General features: G+C 68.9%; 2 protein-coding genes across 4 annotated transcripts; one reads left to right on the forward strand and one right to left on the reverse strand.

Moving 5' to 3' along the window:
* Positions 1 to 115: 115 nt before the first annotated feature.
* DBN1 (drebrin 1) lies at positions 116 to 12,034 on the forward strand. 2 transcript variants are annotated; one of them, XM_030957370.1, is made up of 14 exons: positions 116 to 313; positions 4,397 to 4,452; positions 4,553 to 4,665; positions 4,848 to 4,922; positions 5,000 to 5,146; positions 5,306 to 5,383; positions 5,460 to 5,611; positions 5,823 to 5,886; positions 6,002 to 6,061; positions 6,216 to 6,330; positions 8,863 to 8,985; positions 10,446 to 11,035; positions 11,114 to 11,216; positions 11,299 to 12,034. In XM_030957370.1, the coding sequence occupies exons 1-14, from the start codon at positions 228 to 230 to the stop codon at positions 11,367 to 11,369; spliced, it is 1,833 nt and encodes a 610-aa protein (XP_030813230.1). In that variant the 5' UTR covers positions 116 to 227; the 3' UTR covers positions 11,370 to 12,034. The 2 variants fall into 2 exon arrangements, with proteins under 2 accessions (XP_030813230.1, XP_030813231.1); XM_030957371.1 differs by lacking the exon at positions 8,863 to 8,985.
* A 105-nt stretch (positions 12,035 to 12,139) lies between these two features.
* Positions 12,140 to 13,457, reverse strand: PRR7 (proline rich 7, synaptic). Of its 2 annotated transcripts, none has more exons than XM_030957373.1 (2): positions 12,899 to 13,457; positions 12,140 to 12,769 (listed from the first exon to the last, which is right to left on the reverse strand). In XM_030957373.1, the coding sequence occupies exons 1-2, from the start codon at positions 13,200 to 13,202 to the stop codon at positions 12,381 to 12,383; spliced, it is 693 nt and encodes a 230-aa protein (XP_030813233.1). In that variant the 5' UTR covers positions 13,203 to 13,457; the 3' UTR covers positions 12,140 to 12,380. The 2 variants fall into 2 exon arrangements, with proteins under 2 accessions (XP_030813233.1, XP_030813232.1); XM_030957372.1 differs by having other exon boundaries at positions 12,140 to 12,796.
* Between the last annotated feature and the right edge of the window lie 2,834 nt (positions 13,458 to 16,291).

Here is a 16,291-nt window from a genome sequence, read left to right on the forward strand (position 1 = left end):
GCGGCGGGCGGGTGCCCTGGGGGCGCCCCGGGGGCGCGGCGGGGGCGGGGGCCGGGCGGGGGGCGGAGGGGAGGGGAGGGGGGCCGCCGTTCGCGGCGCTAGGACCGGGCGCGGCGGCGGGCGGAGCCTCCCCGCCGCTCGCCCCTCCGCCCGGCCGCTGCGGCAGTGTCTCGGAGGCGGGCAGGCGGCCGGTCCCTCCGGTCCCCCGGCAGCATCCCGGCCCCGCCATGGCTGGCGTCGGCTTCGCGGCGCACCGCCTGGAGCTGCTCGCCTCCTACCAGGACGTGATCGGCGAGGACAGCCCCACCGACTGGTGAGCGCGCCCGCCGCCGCCGCCGCCCCTTTGTCCCCGCCGCCGCCGCCGCCCTTTGTGCACGGAGCCGCCCGGTAACACCGGCCGCGCCCCCGAGCTGCGCCCCCGCCGTCCCCGGGAGCCCCGGCACACAAAGGCGGGCGGGGCGGCGGGGGGTGTGCCCGGCTCGCCGCCCCCGGTGCCCGCACCTGCCCGCCGCACCGGGCCGGGGCGCGGTCCCCGCTTTGTCTGCGCCGGGCCGGCACGTGCGAGCGCTGGGACTCCCCGGCGCGGCCCGGTCCGACCCCGGCCGGGCAGCGAGAGCGGGGAGCGGGGGAATTCGCGCACGGCGGGGAGGGCCCCGTGGGGCTCCCCGGCGCTGGGCCCGGCACCGGTTCCTCGCCATTGTCTGGAGCAGGAGCCGCGGGCAGGGGCGCCCGGGGAACGGGGGATGGGGAGGGGATCGGGGCCCGGCAGCCCGGCCCCGCTCCCGACCGGCTCTGCTCCCGACCGGCTCCGCCGGTATCCCGGCAGCGGGCGGTCCCGCTGCCCGGCGGAGCGAGGCCTGAAGCCGCGGGGGCACCGAGCATCTCCCGCCGCTCCCGCTACCCTCAGATTGCCCCAAGCTCCTGGGCTGCCAAATCCCTGGGGGGTCGTGGTGTCGGCCCACGATTGCCCGCCGGGCCGGGGTTGCTGTTGAGCCGGGGAGGGGAGCGGCTCTCCCCGCTGGGACCCCCGGCTTCTCGCGCTGCCCGCGCCCCGCTGCGGGGCACCCGGTGTCGAGGCCGGCCGGATCCGGGCCCGCTGCAGGGAGCATCACCCGCTGCCTGCCCACCCGCATCTCCCAGCCCAGCCGGGTGCCGGGAGGCTGGCGGGGGCCATCTGCCCCGCGATCCCCTCCCTGCCCTCCAGGGTGCCTCTGGCGCGCTGGGTGGGAACGCTGCCGGCGCGCCGGGCGCATCTCGCTGGGCAGAGCCCGGGCTCTGGACGGTGCTGGGTGCATGCTGTGCATGATGCTTTTGGTGGGGGGCGGACGGAGGGGAGCTACTGTGCGCCCACCATCCAGCCAGGGGCATCCGCCGCCCCTCCGGGATACACCCACCACCCATCCGGGGACTCCCACCTCCCAGCTGGGCTGCACCCACAGCCCAGCCGGTCGGGCGTCTATCTCTAACCAGGTCCCTGCTCTCGGGACAGGGCTGTGTGGGCCTGGGCAGGTCCAGGTCCCCGCCAGTCCCTGGGGTCTCCGGAGGGCCCCACAGTCCCGCTGTCAGCCCAGGGGCGCTGTGGGCAAGCGCCGTGTGTGCTGCCGGCCAGGCGGCAGCTGTCAGCCCTGGGTACATCTCGCTTCCCGGCATCCGCTGCAAAGGAGCCGTCCCTGCCAAAGCTGCTGAGAGCAGCAGAATCGGTTCCCGGGAAGGCGAGTGCCGGTGACGGCTCCCCCACACACACCTCCAACGCTGATCCCGGCCGGGCAGCGATCCCCTGCCAATCCCATCCGTGGGGCTGACTTTGCTCCATCGTCCCCAGCCGGTGCTCCATTGTCGCCGGAGTGCCTGGCACTCAGTGCCTGCGGGAGCAGCATCCCCTCTGCAGGGCCCGCTGCGGGGTGCGGGATGAGGGGTGATGCTGCTGGGGCTGCCTCGGGCAAGGTGATGGGGACAGTCCCACGGGGAGGAGGGCCCAGCCTGGCTGACCCAGGGAGGACACTGTGCCAGAGCCTGGCCCTGGGTCGGTACCGGGGAATGCCTCGCTCATGTCCGGACGGGATCCCTCTGTTTAGTCTGGGATTTCCCCTGCTCCAGCCCGGGCCTGGAGGGTCCGAGCATCCCCTTCCCCTGCCCGGCCCCGCGAAGGCTGCTGGGGCCCATTACTCGATCGGAAAGGAATTTGGTGCTGCTTTCTGAGCACGCCGACTCCCTGGAGCTCCCAGCCACATTGGAAACACATGTGCCGGGGCTGGGGCGGGAGGCTGGGGCGGTGTGACCCCTCCCTGGCCCTGGCATGGGGGGTGGGCTGCCGGGGGAGCGCCGTTCTGGCACCCGGGGATGCTGCTCCGCCTGCTCCGGTGAGCAGCAGGGCCATGCGAGGGCAGTGGGCTGAGGTCTCTTTGGTTGGGGTGATGAGGGATCCTCAGTGGAGCCCCCCCTGGGCTGCAGGGAGCCCCCCCCGGGCTGCACGGGGCATCTCCACCCACGGGTGACCCACATACCTGGAGCCCGGGGGTGGGAAAGGGCTGAATGGGTTGGGTGGAGGGATTAAAGCCCGTGGAAGCGGGGTAAGCAATGCATGATGCTGACGGCACCCGCTGTGACCCGCTGGTCCCCACTGCCAGGGGTTGTGGTGGTGCTGTTGGACTGTGGGTCCCTGGGGGCACCCCTGGGGATGATACTGGCCCCAGCACGGCTTCCCTGTCTCCTGGAATGGAAACCTCCATCCTGGCATGGAGTCAGGCTGTGCTGCTGAGCTGTGTCCACAGCAAGCCCCATCTTCCCTGGGAGCACCCCTGGACGCAGGCAGCAGCCTTGTGCCCAGATACCACTGGGCATGGCAGGGAGGAAAAGCAGGCAGTGGGTGCCCCCAGCACCCACAGGGCTCCCAGGCACTGATGCTGTGGCTCTGCCCTACTTCTTTTCTCCTGTCTGCTGCCAGCTGCATCCCACCCTGCCAGCTCCCAGCTCGCTGCCCTGGGCTCCCCCAAACTGCTGCCATCCTCCCCCATTCCGGGGGGCTCAGGGGCTGCATTTGCCACCCTTCCCTGTCACAGCCATCTCAGACAGCACTTTGCAGCTGTTCCCGGCCTGGAAGCTGGCGCCGGCTGGGGCGGCCGATTAGCGGGATCGGGATGTGCGGATTAAAGTCAATCTTGTTGGTGCTATTATCTGCGGCTCCCTGCCAGGGGCTCGGGGAGGCAGAGGGAGGCCCCCTCCCTCTTAGGCACCTGCCTGCCTCCCCCTTGCTTTTTAGCTCCAGCCACGGCCCTGTTCAGGGGTGGCTCTGCCCGCAGGGACCCCCAGTTCCCATTCCCCAGGCTGTGGATTGAAGCTGCCGGCTGGAGTGAGGAGGGCTTTGCTCGGCTCAGCGGGGATTTTGGGGCTCTGGGAAGCGCCGTGCGGGCAGCAGCAGCCGAGAGCTGCTGGGCAGAGCCGCCCACCCGCGGCGGAGCGGGGCTGTGGGGATCCAGCACGGGCGGCCCCGGCGCTCCGGGTGCAGCGCGTGACGGTGGCAGGCAGGTTTGGGTTCCTGCCAGGCCCCGCAGGTCCCCACTGCCTGCCTGCCTCCCCCGCTCCCCTCCACTAATCACCTCGTCATCGGGGCGAGCTGCATCCCAGCTGGGATGGGGGGGTTGCCATGGTGATGGAGGATGCTGGTTGCCTAGCGACATCCATCCCCTCGCCCACCCGCCCTGGACCAATTTGGCATGCGTGGTCCCCCCTCCATCGCTGGCTGTGTGCCTCTGGGGAGGTGCTGGCTGGTGGGGGTCCCCGCGGAGCCCCCAGAGGGGCTGGCCAGGGCACGGTGGGAGCGACAGGGGGTTTCCCATCAGCTGGGAATGGTTTCCAAGGAACAGTCTCCATGACGGCCCCATCACACTCTGGCGGCTCATTGATTTGCTGCTGCTGGTGCTCCGGCGTCCTCCCCCAGCCTGGTGCCTGCTGGGCTGGTGGCTCACGCAGCCGGGCACGTGAGTGGACCCGGGTCCTTACTGGGGCACAGGGCTGTCCCCAAACCTGGTCAGTAGCTGGAAGGGTCGTGAGGGGTCAAGGAGGGGCGAGCAAGTTGCTGTGAGACTGTGTTGGCTTGCAGCACAGCAGTCAGTGGGTCCCTGTGCCCAAGTGACTATTCTGTCCCCAAACCTGGGACCCTTCCCCACAGCTGCTACTAAAGGTTGGGGAATAGGCCCTGCCCCACATCTTGTCTGCCTTGCCTGGCAGTCCAGCTCATGGTGCTGATGATGGACAAGGGTTGTTGTGGCTGTGTGCTCATTTTGGGACAAGCGGCCAGACCCCAGCCCATACCCTGACCTCAGTGTAAGCAGGATGGGGAGGTTGGGGGCTGCCCCACACTCCTCCTGGCTTTGGCTCACCCATGGTGTCTCCCCAGGGCCCTCTACACATACGAGGATGGCTCTGATGACCTGAAGCTGGCAGCATCAGGAGGTAAGGTCCTCTGTCCCTTCCACCGGCTCACCTGTGCCGGTGTTTTCCCTGTCACCTGTTCCTGGTGCTGGGTGCACGTGGGCTGATGGTGCTGTGCCAGGTGGAGGTTTGCTGGAGCTTTCTGGCCACTTTGAGATTCAGAAGGTCATGTATGGCTTCTGCAGCGTCAAGGACCCCCAGGCCGTGCTCCCCAAATATGTCCTCGTCAACTGGGTGAGTCTGGGGGCCCTGCTGAGGGGGGCTGTGCTGTGCCCACAGGGATAGGGCTGGGTGTGAGGGAGCTGGCAGTGCCCAGGGGCTGTGGGTGCCCCACAGTCCTGCTGCCCTGCTGAGGCCAGCGGGGTGGGGGTCGCCCTGCTGCCCCTCTCAGCTCAGTCCCTCCCTGGCTGCCACAGGTGGGTGAGGACGTGCCGGACGCCCGCAAATGCGCCTGTGCCAGCCACGTAGCCAAGATTGCCGAGTTCTTCCAGGTGGGTGATGCCAGGAACAGGGAAGGTGTTGCCAGGGCATTGATGCTGAACCCTGATGGCTGCTTGCACCCCCGCAGGGTGTCGATGTCATTGTCAATGCCAGCAGCGTGGAGGACATTGACCCCGGGGCCATCGGGCAGCGGCTCTCCAACGGGCTGGCCCGTGTCTCCAGCCCGGTGCTGCACCGCCTGCGGCTGCGCGAGGACGAGAACGCCGAGCCCGTGGTAACGTCCCCACGGCAGCGCTGGGGATGCTGCTGGGACTGGGGCATCCCTCCTGCCCCGGGCTCCTGTGTGCCACAGCCCCTCGCCCCGTGTGCCCCTTGCTGTTACCCCCATCACTGATCCCAGCCCCTCCATCCCCTCACCTCTCCTCCGTCCCAGGGCACCACTTACCAGAAAACCGACGCCACCGTGGAGATGAAGCGGCTGAACCGGGAGCAGTTCTGGGAGCAGGCAAAGGTGGGTACGGAGGGACAGCCCAGAGAGAGGGGTGAGCTGCTGATGGGCAGCCCCCTCACTGATCTTGCCACACCAGAAAGAGGAGGAATTGCGTAAAGAGGAAGAGCGGAAAAAGGCCCTGGATGCCCGGCTGCGGTTCGAACAGGAGCGGATGGAGCAGGAACGGCTGGAGCAGGAGGAGCGGGAACGGCGCTACCGGGAGCGCGAGGAGCAGATCGAGGAGCACAGGCATGGCTGGGGTCGGGTGGGATGTGGGTATGGGATGGATGCACACCTGGGGTCGGGTGGGATGTGGTACAGGATGGATGCACACCTGGGGTCGGGTGGGATGTGGGTACAGGGTGGCTGGGTGGGCACATGGGTGTCCCTCGCAGGCCGGGGTTGGGGCAGGGACTGGCAGGAGCCGATGCCCAGCGCCTCTCCCGTTTCCCCATTGCAGGAGGAAGCAGCAGAGCTTGGAGGCGGAGGAGGCCCGGCAGCGCCTGAAGGAGCAGTCCATCTTTGTGAGTGCCACTGGTGCCAGGATCAGGCTCAGAGCTGCCACTGGCATTACCCCCAGGGAAGGGCTTTCCCCAGCTGGGTGCCCAGGCTGGGGGGTGATGCTGTGTCTCTTCCCAGGGGGACCAGCAAGACGAGGACGACAGGCAGCAGTTTAGGAAATCGGAGTCAGAGGTGGAGGTGAGTGTGGTGGTGGCCGTGCCCAGTACTGGTCCTCACTCCCCATCCAGCAGGGCCCACAGCAAGATGGGAATGAAGCTGTGGGATGCATGGAGGGTGGTCCCACAGCCCCACGCCCCCGGGGCACTGGGCTCAGCCTCCCCTGTCCCCACAGGAGGCTGCTGCCATCATTGCTCAGCGGCCTGACAACCCCCGGGACTTCTTCAAGCAGCAGGAGCGGGTGGCATCGGGCAGCAGTGATGCTGTGTCACCAGGCAGCCACAGGACAGGTGAGGGGCTGTGGGGGGCTGTGGGCACAGGGGTGGGCACCAGGACACCAGGGCACAGGTGAGTGCACTGTCACAGCTCAAAGGATTGCAGTGAGATATGGAAAGATCAGGGATGCAATGTGGGGAGGGAGTGTACCTTCTGCCATCACTGGCACTGCGGTTCTGGGTGCCAAGGGTATGAGGATGGCAGGGGACGTCCTGCTCTGCTGTGCCACCATCACTGCCACCATCACCGCCACTGCCACTGCACCTCACGTGGCCCCAAGCTGGGGCAGCTTGTCGGGGGCTGGATGTCAGGTTGTCTTCAGCAAAATAGAGCTCACCCTGCTCCCTGCTGGGTGTCGTCCACTCACCTGTCACAGCACTGTGCCCACAGCCGCACTGGAAGCGTGGTTGGTGTGTACGGGTGGGCAACTGGAGGTCCAGGGATGGCTTGGGAATATATCCCATAGTGACAGCCAAAAGGGGCAGGAGAGAGTGAGGCACATGTGGGGCACTCAGCGTGCTGCCAGCTGGCAAGGAGAGCCCCATGTCTGGGACCCAGTGCTGGGACTCTTTTTGTGAATCCAGGGAAGGACTGTCTGTCCTGGGGGTGCCTCCAGCCATGGGGCCGTGTCATGGTGCTGTGCTGGGGGGCTGTGCCGTGAGCTGTGCTGGGAGGGAGCCTGTGACGTGTGTTCTTGTGTGCTGTGCCATGTGCTGTGCCATGGGCTGTGCCATGTGCTGTGCCATGGGCTGTGCCGTGTGCTGTGCCATGGGCTGTGCCGTGGGCTGTGCCATGGTGCTGTGCCATGGGCTGTGCCATGGTGCTGTGCCGTGGGCTGTGCCATGGGCTGTGCCGTGGGCTGTGCCATGGTGCTGTGCCATGGGCTGTGCCGTGGGCTGTGCCATGGTGCTGCGCCATGGTGCTGTGCCATGGGCTGTGCCATGGGCTGTGCCGGGGGCTGTGCCATGGGTCGTGCTGTGGGGTTGTGCTGTGGTCTGTGTGTTCTGGCCGTGCCATGGTTGTGCCACAGGTTCACGCTGTGGGGCTGTGCTGTGGCTGAGCAGATAGTTGGTCCCACGGCTGTGTCCTGGCCTCTGTCCCCACCTGGCCAGGCAGTGCTGCCTCACGTCCTTCTGTCCTGCTGCCTTTCCATCCTCTTGTCCTGCTGTTCTCCCGCCATGCTGCCTTCCACCACCCTGCTGTGCTCCCATCCCGGTGCCCTGGTGCTCCAGCCCCGCCACGACTGTGCTGAGCAGGGACTGACCCATCTCTTTGCTCTCTCTCTCTCTCCGTCCGTCCGTCCGTCTGTCTGTCTGTCTTTCTCTCACAGGTCGTCTGCACTGTCCTTTCATAAAGACAGCTGACAGTGGGCCACCATCTTCCTCCTCCTCCTCCTCCTCCCCCCCACGGACCCCCTTCCCCTATATCTCCTGCCACCGCACTCCAAATCTCTCCTCTTTCTTCCCATGTAGGTAGCTGGGAGCTCCCGGGCGCAGCTCCGGGGGTCGAGCCGGGGGCCCCACAGCCCACCCACCCCACAGCACATCGGAGCGGCAGCGGAGGCAGCACGGGCACCCCAGGGGAACGGGCACCCTGAGGGGAACTGGCACCCCCAGTGGGACTGGCACCCAGGCGGGGACCGTGCCCCTGCTGGGGCTGACCCCATGCTGGTCCCTGTGCCCCTGGGAGGGGGGACATAGGGCAGGCTGTGCCCATGGGGCAGTGGGGACAGGGTAGAGCTGTGCCTGGGGAGGTGGTGGTGCACAGTGGGATGGGATAGATGGTGCCCATGGGGTAGAGCTGGCACAAGGCAGGCTCTGCTTATGGGGCAGGAGTGGATAGGACAGCTGTGCCCTGGATCATGCAGTGCCCATGGGGCAGGGGCAGGCAGCGTGGAAGATGCTGTGCCAGAATCACGTGCTGATGGGGCAGAAGGGAGAGGGACGTCTCTGCTGCCCTGCACCATGCAGGTCTGTGCCTGTGGGGCAGCATTGGGCAGTGTGGAAAAGGCTGTGCCCAGGATCATGAGAGGCTGTGCCAGTGGGGCAGAAGGGCATGGAATAGCTGTGCCATGGACAGGACTGCAAGACTGTCCACAAAACAGCATGGAATGGAAAAGGCTGAGCCCAGGAATGTGTGGGGCTTTGCCAATGGGGCAGGAGGGGCCAGGTGGTTCCAGGGCTGTGCCCCTACAGGCACAGCTGACAGGACACAGAGCTGCGCCCACAAAGGCTGTGCCAGGGCACAGCTGAGTGATGCGTGGGCAGAGCCAGTGTGCACCACGGCAGGTGTGGGGCTGCCTGTCCCCTTACCCAGCAGATGTGGGGGCTGAAACTCGTGGGGGTGGTGGGGACACCTGTAGGGGACATGGTGCTTGCTGCACCCATGGAAGGCTCCACCCCACCGCCCACACGGTGGCAGGTACACAGTGACGTGCGTTCGGCAGCGCACAGCTGGGTCGGTGAGGGGCAGGAGCAGTGCTGGGGCTCTGGTTCCCCCCTCAATGCGGGCAGCCCCCCCACGCCAGCCCATCTCCTTGTCTGCAGGCAGCCAGTCGGACGCTTTCCGCAAGGCCTCGGCCGCGGGCTGCAGCCCCTGCGAGCCCAGCCCGGCCGCCTCGCCCCCGGGCCCCCGAGCGCCCGCGGAACCGACGCCGGCAACGCCCAAAGGTGGGCGCAGGGCTGGCAGTGCCCCCCTGCCCGGACTGCCGGGAGCATCCCCACTGCAGCCCCCTGGGCTCTGCTGCGGCCCCGCCAGCCGCGCTTGCATGGCTCGGTGCATCCATGGCTTGGTGCATCCCTGGTTCGATGCATCCCTGGTTCGGTGCATCCATGGCTCGGTGCATCCCTGGTTCGCTGCATCCCTGGCTCGGTGCATCCCTGGCTTGGTGCATCCATGGCTCGGTGCATCCCTGGCTTGGTGCATTCCTGGTTCGCTGCATCCCTGGCTTGGTGCATCCCTGGCTCAGTGCATCCCTGGCTCGGTGCATCCCTGGCTCGGTGTATCCCTGGCTTGGTGCATCCCTGGCTCGGTGCATTCCTGGCTTTGTGCATCCATGGCTCGGTGCATCCATGGCTTGGTGCATCCCTGGCTTGGTGCATCCCTGGCTTGGTGCATCCATGGCTTGGTGCATCCATGGCTTGGTGCATCCATGGCTCAGTGCATCCCTGGCTCGGTGCATCCGCGCTGTCCCACCCGCATCCCTCCTGCCCCTGCTGTGTCCCACAGTGCATCCCTGCCGCAGGCCCCTCGGCAGCCCCCCAGCTGCCCTTGCATGGCTCAAGGATGCATCCCTGCTGCAGCCCCCTCGGCTGAGCTACAGCCCCCCAGCTGCCCTTGCATGGCTCAGTGCATTCCTGCTGCCCCATCTGCATCCCTCGGCACGTCCTGCCTGCCTCTGCTGCGCCCCCAGCACATCCCCGCTCTCCCTGCTGCTCCGTGCCGCTGCATCCCCACCGTCCCTGCTGCATCCCCCAGCGCAGCCCCACCGTCATTGCTGCATCCCCACCGCCCCCAGTGCATCTTCTAATGCCAGTGCATCTCTGGTGCACCCCACACCATGCATCCCCCCACCCCCAGTGCATTCCCCCTGCTCTGTACTTGCCAGCCCTCCCTGCTGCACCCCCCAGGGCAGCCCTGCTGTCTCTGCTGGGTCCCCCAGTGCGATGCTGCTCAATCTGCGCCGTCCTGCCCTACATCCTTTGCAGGGCTGCTGAATCCCTCTGGATGTCCCCTCTGCCCCACTGCATTCCCAGGACACCCCAGCCAGCTCTGCTGCTGTCACCGTGTGTCCCTGCTGCATCCCCACTGCCCCCTTGGCATCCTCTGGTGCATCCCAGCTTTCCCTTCTGCATCTTCCCAGGGCACCTCTCCCATTCCCTCCAAGCCCTTTCTGTGTCCCTGCCACTGCCCAGGGGGTCACCTTGTCCCTCCCTATGTCCCCTCGCTGCCCAGTGCATGCCACAGTCCCCTCCCTGCCCAGCTACCCCCACCCATCCCTGCAGCATTCCCCATACTGTGCCCAGTCCAAAGGACTCCAAATCCCCCTGAGCTGCATCCCTGTCCCTGGGTGACCCCCAGCCCTGGGCGAGGTTGTCTGTCCCCACTGACTCGTGTCCCCTCCTTTCAGAGTCCCCCAGCCCCAGCGCACAGGAGCCCGGGCCGGCCACGCCCGAGCAGCACTGGCCCTTCCCGGGGCCCGAGGACAAGGCCATCGAGCCCCCCGGGGATGAGCCCAGCCCCAGACCAGTGTGGACAGAGGGGGGTGATGCCCTGGGGGACCTGGTGACCCTGGAGCCCACCGAGCCCTCCCTGCCACCCGTGGCTGACGAGCCCCAAACTGAGGAAGCCCCCGAAGCCCCCAACCCTGAGAGCCTCATCGACCTGTGGCAGAGCGAGAGCGACGGGGTGACTCCCCCAGCTGCCTGGCCCCTGCCTGCTGCCCCTGTCCCCGAGACACCCCCGGCCATGCTGCCCGAGGAGGGGGCCCTGCTGAGCCTGGATGAGCTGCCGGAGCCTCCTGCCACCTTCTGCGACGCGGAGCAGGAGGAGGAGGATGAGGAAGAGGCAGCTGGCGAGGGGGACCCCCAGTCCCAGGATCTGGGCTGCCAGCACACGCCCCAGGAAGATGCCCAGGAAGACACCCCGGGCCGAGAGACGCCCCCCATCACCAATGGGGAGATGGCCCCCAAGGATGGGACACCGGGTCGTGGGGAGCAGGTGAGCATCACTTGTGGGGAGAGGCCAGGGTGTGATGGGGGGCTGGGGGGGTCCTGACAACCTGCCCCCACCCCCCAGGCCAGCGAGGGCTACTTCAGCCAGTCCCAGGAGGAGGAGGTGCCCCCCACCGAGGAGCTGTCGGCCAAAGCCCCCCAGCCCGTCTTCTACAACAAGCCCCCAGGTGAGTGAGGACAGCGAGGAGGGGGCGTCTGTCCCTCTCTGGGGCACCCCAAGCCATCCTGACACCTCTCCCTGTCCTCCAGAGATCGACATCACGTGCTGGGACGCAGACCCTCTGCCCGAGGAAGAGGAGAGCTTTGGGGGGGCCCTGTGAGGCCGGGCCCCGCTGCCGGCACAGGCAGCCCGCCCCCGGCGGGGCACGGGGGGGCTGCAGCCGGGGGCCGGGCCCCCCTCACCCCTCGGGGGCCCCGCAGGATGAGGCCTCCAGGTGGCGGCCACCCCGCTGCAGCCCCGCCCCGGGGCACCTTTTACAGCCCCCCCTTGTCCCCCTCTCTTTTTTAAGTTGTCGGTAGGAGCCGTGTCAGCCCCCCAGCCCTCCCTTAGCAGCCCCCCCCCGATATCCCAGCGCCCCTTTTGGGGGGGACGACACACGCTCGCATCCCCTGCCCGGCTGTGGGACAGGGTCCTCGTTCTCTTCGTGCCCCCCCGGGAGCCCCCCCAGTACTTTGCACGAGTTCAAAGAAAAAAAGAAAAAAAAGAAATAATAATAATAATAATAAATGAATATGGCAATAAAGTGACCTGAGCGAGGCAAGGCTGCGGCCAGCGGCGTCCCCCCCACCCCAAACCCCGGCAGGGAGCTGATGTGGGGGCTTTTACCCCTTCCCCACTCCTTCTTTGCTGGGAGCCCCGTCCTCCCCTGCTTGGCCCCTGCTTGGCCCCTCTCCCCCCATTCCCCCCGGAAACTTTTTGGAAAGCACAAGTTCTGTACCGGCGGTGTGCTCATGTCTGTTAATAAATAAAGCGTCTCCCACGGGGGCTGCAGCCTGCTGGGGTGGCACGGAGGGCTGGGACTGGGGAGGGGGCTACGGCTGCCTTGGGGAGGGGGCGGTCCCACCATGCCAGCCCGCCAGGAGGCAAACCCGAGCCACAAACTTTTATTCTCAAACTGTAACAAACAAAAAATTTAAGAAACAGAGCAGAGTCCGGGTCCCCAGCGCCCCCGGCCATGGGGGGGCCGGCGGGGGCCAGACGGGGAACCAGCCCCTTCCGCGCCGGCGGCGATGGCCCGCGCCGGGGCGGGTGTCCCTGGGGTGACACGAGCAACCGAAACCCCCCCAACCCCCAGGTGCATGGCAAGGTCCGGGCATCCCCCGCGGCCGCCTTAGACAGCGGTAGTCCTGCCGAAGAGGGGCATGGAGACCGGGAGGTGCCAGGGTCCCGTCTCGTAGGTGTCCCTGCTGCTGAGCTCCGAGTCCGTCCAGCTGGGAAACATGCGTGGGGAGCACTCCTGCTGCAGGTAGAGGTCCGGGCAGGCAGGGCCGGGGCTGGCTGAGCGGGGCAGGTGCAGCGCTGAACCGTAGCCGGCGTCCAGGAAAAGGGGTTTGTAGCTGGGAGGCTGCTCCTGCTTCTCCAGCCGCTCATGGCTCAGGAAAGGGGCGTTGATTTTGCGGTAGAGCCCCCGCGTGTCCATCAGCACCTCGCTGTATGGCGGGGGGGGCTCCGCCATCAGCAGCGCCTCCTCATAGCACGGCGGCTTTGACAGGTCTGACTCTGCAAGGCAAAGCCCCCCCCGGACCCCTGCTGCCGTCAGCGCTGCGCCCCGGCTCTCACGTCGTATCCCCCCCAAACCAGGGGGAGGCACGTGCTGCGGGGATGCGAGAGCCCCTCCCTGCTCCTTACCGTGCCGGCAGCTCCAGGGCCGGGGGGGCGGGATGTGGTGGGGGTGGTGATGGTGATGGTGGGGCTCGAGGCGGAGGCGGTGGGGAATGGCGATGCCGGGGGGGCTGCCCCCGTAACCCTCGTAGTGCAGCGGCTCCATCTCCAGCGCGCGCAGGCTCTGCTCCCGCAGCCGCTCCTCCTGCTGCCGCTTCACCCGCCGCCGCAGGTAGCTGCAGAAGCAGCACAGCAGCACGATGAGGCCCCAGATGAGCCAGAAGCCCGCGAAGCAGGTGAGGAAGGTGTAGGTGCCCTGGGACATCACCATCTTGGCAGCCGGCCCCGGGGGGAGGCCCCCGCCTCTCTCCCTGCCCTCGGGATGGGGGACGGGATGCTCAGGGCGGCGGCAGGGTCAGGGAGGACCCGATGCTGTCAGGGCCGCCGAGGGCATCTCCCCGGGCCGTGCCCGGCTCCGTCTCCTGTGGCCCGCGGGCGAGCCTGGCGTCAGGGGTCCGTCCTCGCCATGGAGCTGGGGGGGGCTGGAGCGGGTGGGTCAGGCCTGCCGCGTGCGGCGGCGGGGCGGGGGGGCCGGCGGGGCGGGCGGCGGGGGGACGGGGCTGCCGGGGTCCCGCTGCCCATCGCTGGGGGGGGACCGCCGGGGTGGGGGCCCTGCAACGAGACAGACGCGAGCGTGAGCGACACGGAAACGTGGACGCCCTGTTCCCATGGTGACTCGCTCCACATGCGCCGCAGCGCCCGCAGCAGCCAGGGGGAACCGTGCCTGGCACCCCGTGCACCCCCCGCCATCACCCCCATGGATGCAAACCTGCGCAGCCCCCCTAGAATCGCCCACGGCATTGCTGGGCAGCCTGGGGTGGGAGACGGGTGCTGTGGTAACACAGCATCATCTGAAGATCATGATCTGAAGATCATGGGTGAATTACTGCTTCAGGGGGGCCACCATGGATCCCCTTCTCCTGCCCACCCGGTGCACCCTAAATTGCTGCTGAGCCTGGGCAGCTCATCCCTGTGCTGGCACACAGGGGGGTGCCCTGGGCAGCAGGAGGGACGAGCAGAGGTGCCGGGTGCCTGCGGCACGTGGCGCTGGCAGGAGCACGTGCACCGAAGCCATCGCTGGCCTCGCAGCCGCGGGGGATGGTGGCACCCCAACACGGCAATGGAGGGCCAGGGGTGGTGGCGATGGGAACCATCACCTTTGCCCTTTAGGCAGGGTGACAGCTCCGTCACATCCAGCCAAGCATCAAATGTCAAGGGTGTGTGCCAGGGGCAGGTCTGCTCCTCAGTGAGCGGCGAGCAGCACCCATGGGTGCTCGCAGGCAGGCACGTAAGCGCCCGTCAGGATTCTCATTGTCGTGGCGTGGGAGAAAACGGGCTCGGCAGCAGGGAGGAGGGTGAGCCTGGAGCAGCGGCAGCCGAGGGCTGGGTGATCACGGTGACACCATCGCTCCCTCGGAGCAGGGCGAAGGGGCGCGGGGTGCTCCATCCCATCACCCTGCGGCGCAGGGCCGCGCTGCCGGCCAGGGATCACGGCAGGGCCACCGGGGCTGAGGGTGCCGGCGGGGCCGGAGGGCCGAGCCCGGCGGAAGGAAGAAACGATGGGGAAGGAAGGAGCCGGGGGCCCTGACCGCGCTCCGGCGGGCAGCGGGGGCTGCTCCATCACGCAGACAAACGCGTGGGCTGAGGCAGTGCCGGGATGTGGGTCTGTGGGGAGGGGGTGCCCTGCCTGAGGCCAGCTCGGCTCGGGCCGCGCTCGCCACATCGGCTGCAACAGGCTCCGCGCCGGCAGCCCGGGCATCCCCGGGGAGGAGAGGTACCGTGCGGGAAGGGCCGTGGCTCGAGCCCCGGGATGACGGCCGGGGGAACACCGGGAAGCGGTGCAGGGCGGGCTGGCGGTGCCGCGGACCGGGGGCGTTCGCAGCTGGGGCGTGCGGGGGGAGCGGGGCTGCCGAGGACGTGCGGGCTGGGGGAGGAGCGGGGCCGGGCTGGAGACACTCACGCCGGGCGGAGAGCGGAGCGGCCGCCGAGCCGGGCCCCGCCGGTAGCCCCGGGCCGCCCCGCTGCCCCCGGCCGCGGCCTGGGCCCCGCTGCCCGCGTCGCATCCCTGCCCGCTGCCTCCGCGGAGAGGGTGACACCCCGGCGGGGAACCTCCCCGCTCCCCGTGCCGGGCGCGGCACCCCTTCCTCATCCTCCTCCTCCTCCCCCGGGCGCGCGCCCGCCGGGGCCGGACCGGAGATGCGCGCCCCGGTACGCGCCGCGCGCCCCCGCCGCGGCCCCGGTGGCGACGGCCCCGCGCGCCCCCGCCCCGGCCCCGCTGCCCCCCGCACCGCGCAACAGGCGGAGGCGCCGCGCCCGCTCCCTCCGCGGCTCCCGTTACCGGCGGCGGCGGCGCACGTGGCTCAGGCGGCGGGCGGCGGCTCCATCGGGCGGCGGGGGGGGGCCCGGTGCGCGCCCGGTGCGCGGCGCCGCCGCCGCCTCCCGGCGCTGCCTTTGTCTCCGGTGAGCGCTCCCGCGCCGCCGCCGCGCGCCGCCCCGCCCGCCCGGGCTCCCGCCCCGCCGCTCCGCCCCGCCCTCGGCTCGGGGAGGGATCCGCGGGCTCCCCGCACCCCCCGCCCCGGGACCCGCCGCCGCTCGGGGGCTACCGGCTGGGCTCCGGTACTGCCAAGGGAATCCCCCCCGCTCCGGCCCCTGGGGAACGGCGGCGGGATGCCGGGATGCCGGTGGCGAGAGGGCCGGGGCATCCCCGGGGTGGCCGCGGGAGCCCCACAGGGTGGGGGCCGGGGATTCCCGGGTAGTGGCTCCCGGTCCGGGCGGGGTGAGGGCCCTGCGATGCCCGCTGGGCAGGTGCCACGGGCTCCCACGGTCGGTGACCCTGCTCTCGCCCCGGAGGTGCCCGGGGGGTGCTGCCGCCCGTTTCTGCAATGCCATCCCCAGCCTCCTCAAGGGGGGACAACGGCGTGCTGCCGGGGTGACGGCCAGCACAGGGCCACAGGCAGGGGAGGGCAGCACGGCCGCTGGCAAGAGCTGAACAGCCCCTGCCACAGCCCAGCTGGCCACTGCAGCGACACTCGGGGCTCTGCATGGCAGGGGTGCCAGCCTGGCCCCCAGAACAGAGGCAGCGAAATGGCACTGGGTGTCCTGGGGTCACCCCAATCCCTCGGGTGCCATATCCCCAGGCAGACCCCTTGCCAGCCTGGCCCGGGCAATTGTCCCTGAGCTAGGGCTCCCTCGGGCACTGCCATCGGGTGGTTGTCACGGCTCTTCTCTGCTGTAACTGAGGCCGGTGGTCGTGGCCCCCATGGGACACCCCTCTGGCTCCTTCGGACTGCACCGAGCTTGGAGTCGCGTCCCCGCCGTCCCTTCTCTGCTCCCTGGGGCGCGCCAGGAGCGAGGCACAGT

The sequence above is a fragment of the Camarhynchus parvulus genome, chromosome 13 (assembly GCF_901933205.1).
Source record: "Camarhynchus parvulus chromosome 13, STF_HiC, whole genome shotgun sequence".
Classification (NCBI taxonomy): Eukaryota; Metazoa; Chordata; class Aves; order Passeriformes; family Thraupidae; genus Camarhynchus; species Camarhynchus parvulus.

Coding starts and splice junctions, on each gene's coding strand:
- DBN1 (XM_030957370.1), top strand. CDS start 228: ATGGCTGGCGTCGGCTTCGCGGCGCACCGCCTGGAGCTGCTCGCCTCC. Junction 8,986..10,445: donor GACGCCGGCAACGCCCAAAG/GTGGGCGCAGGG, acceptor CCCTCCTTTCAG/AGTCCCCCAGCCCCAGCGCA. Junction 11,217..11,298: donor CTTCTACAACAAGCCCCCAG/GTGAGTGAGGAC, acceptor CCTGTCCTCCAG/AGATCGACATCACGTGCTGG.
- PRR7 (XM_030957372.1), bottom strand. CDS start 13,202: ATGGTGATGTCCCAGGGCACCTACACCTTCCTCACCTGCTTCGCGGGC. Junction 12,797..12,898: donor GCCCTGGAGCTGCCGGCACG/GTAAGGAGCAGG, acceptor TGACGGCAGCAG/GGGTCCGGGGGGGGCTTTGC.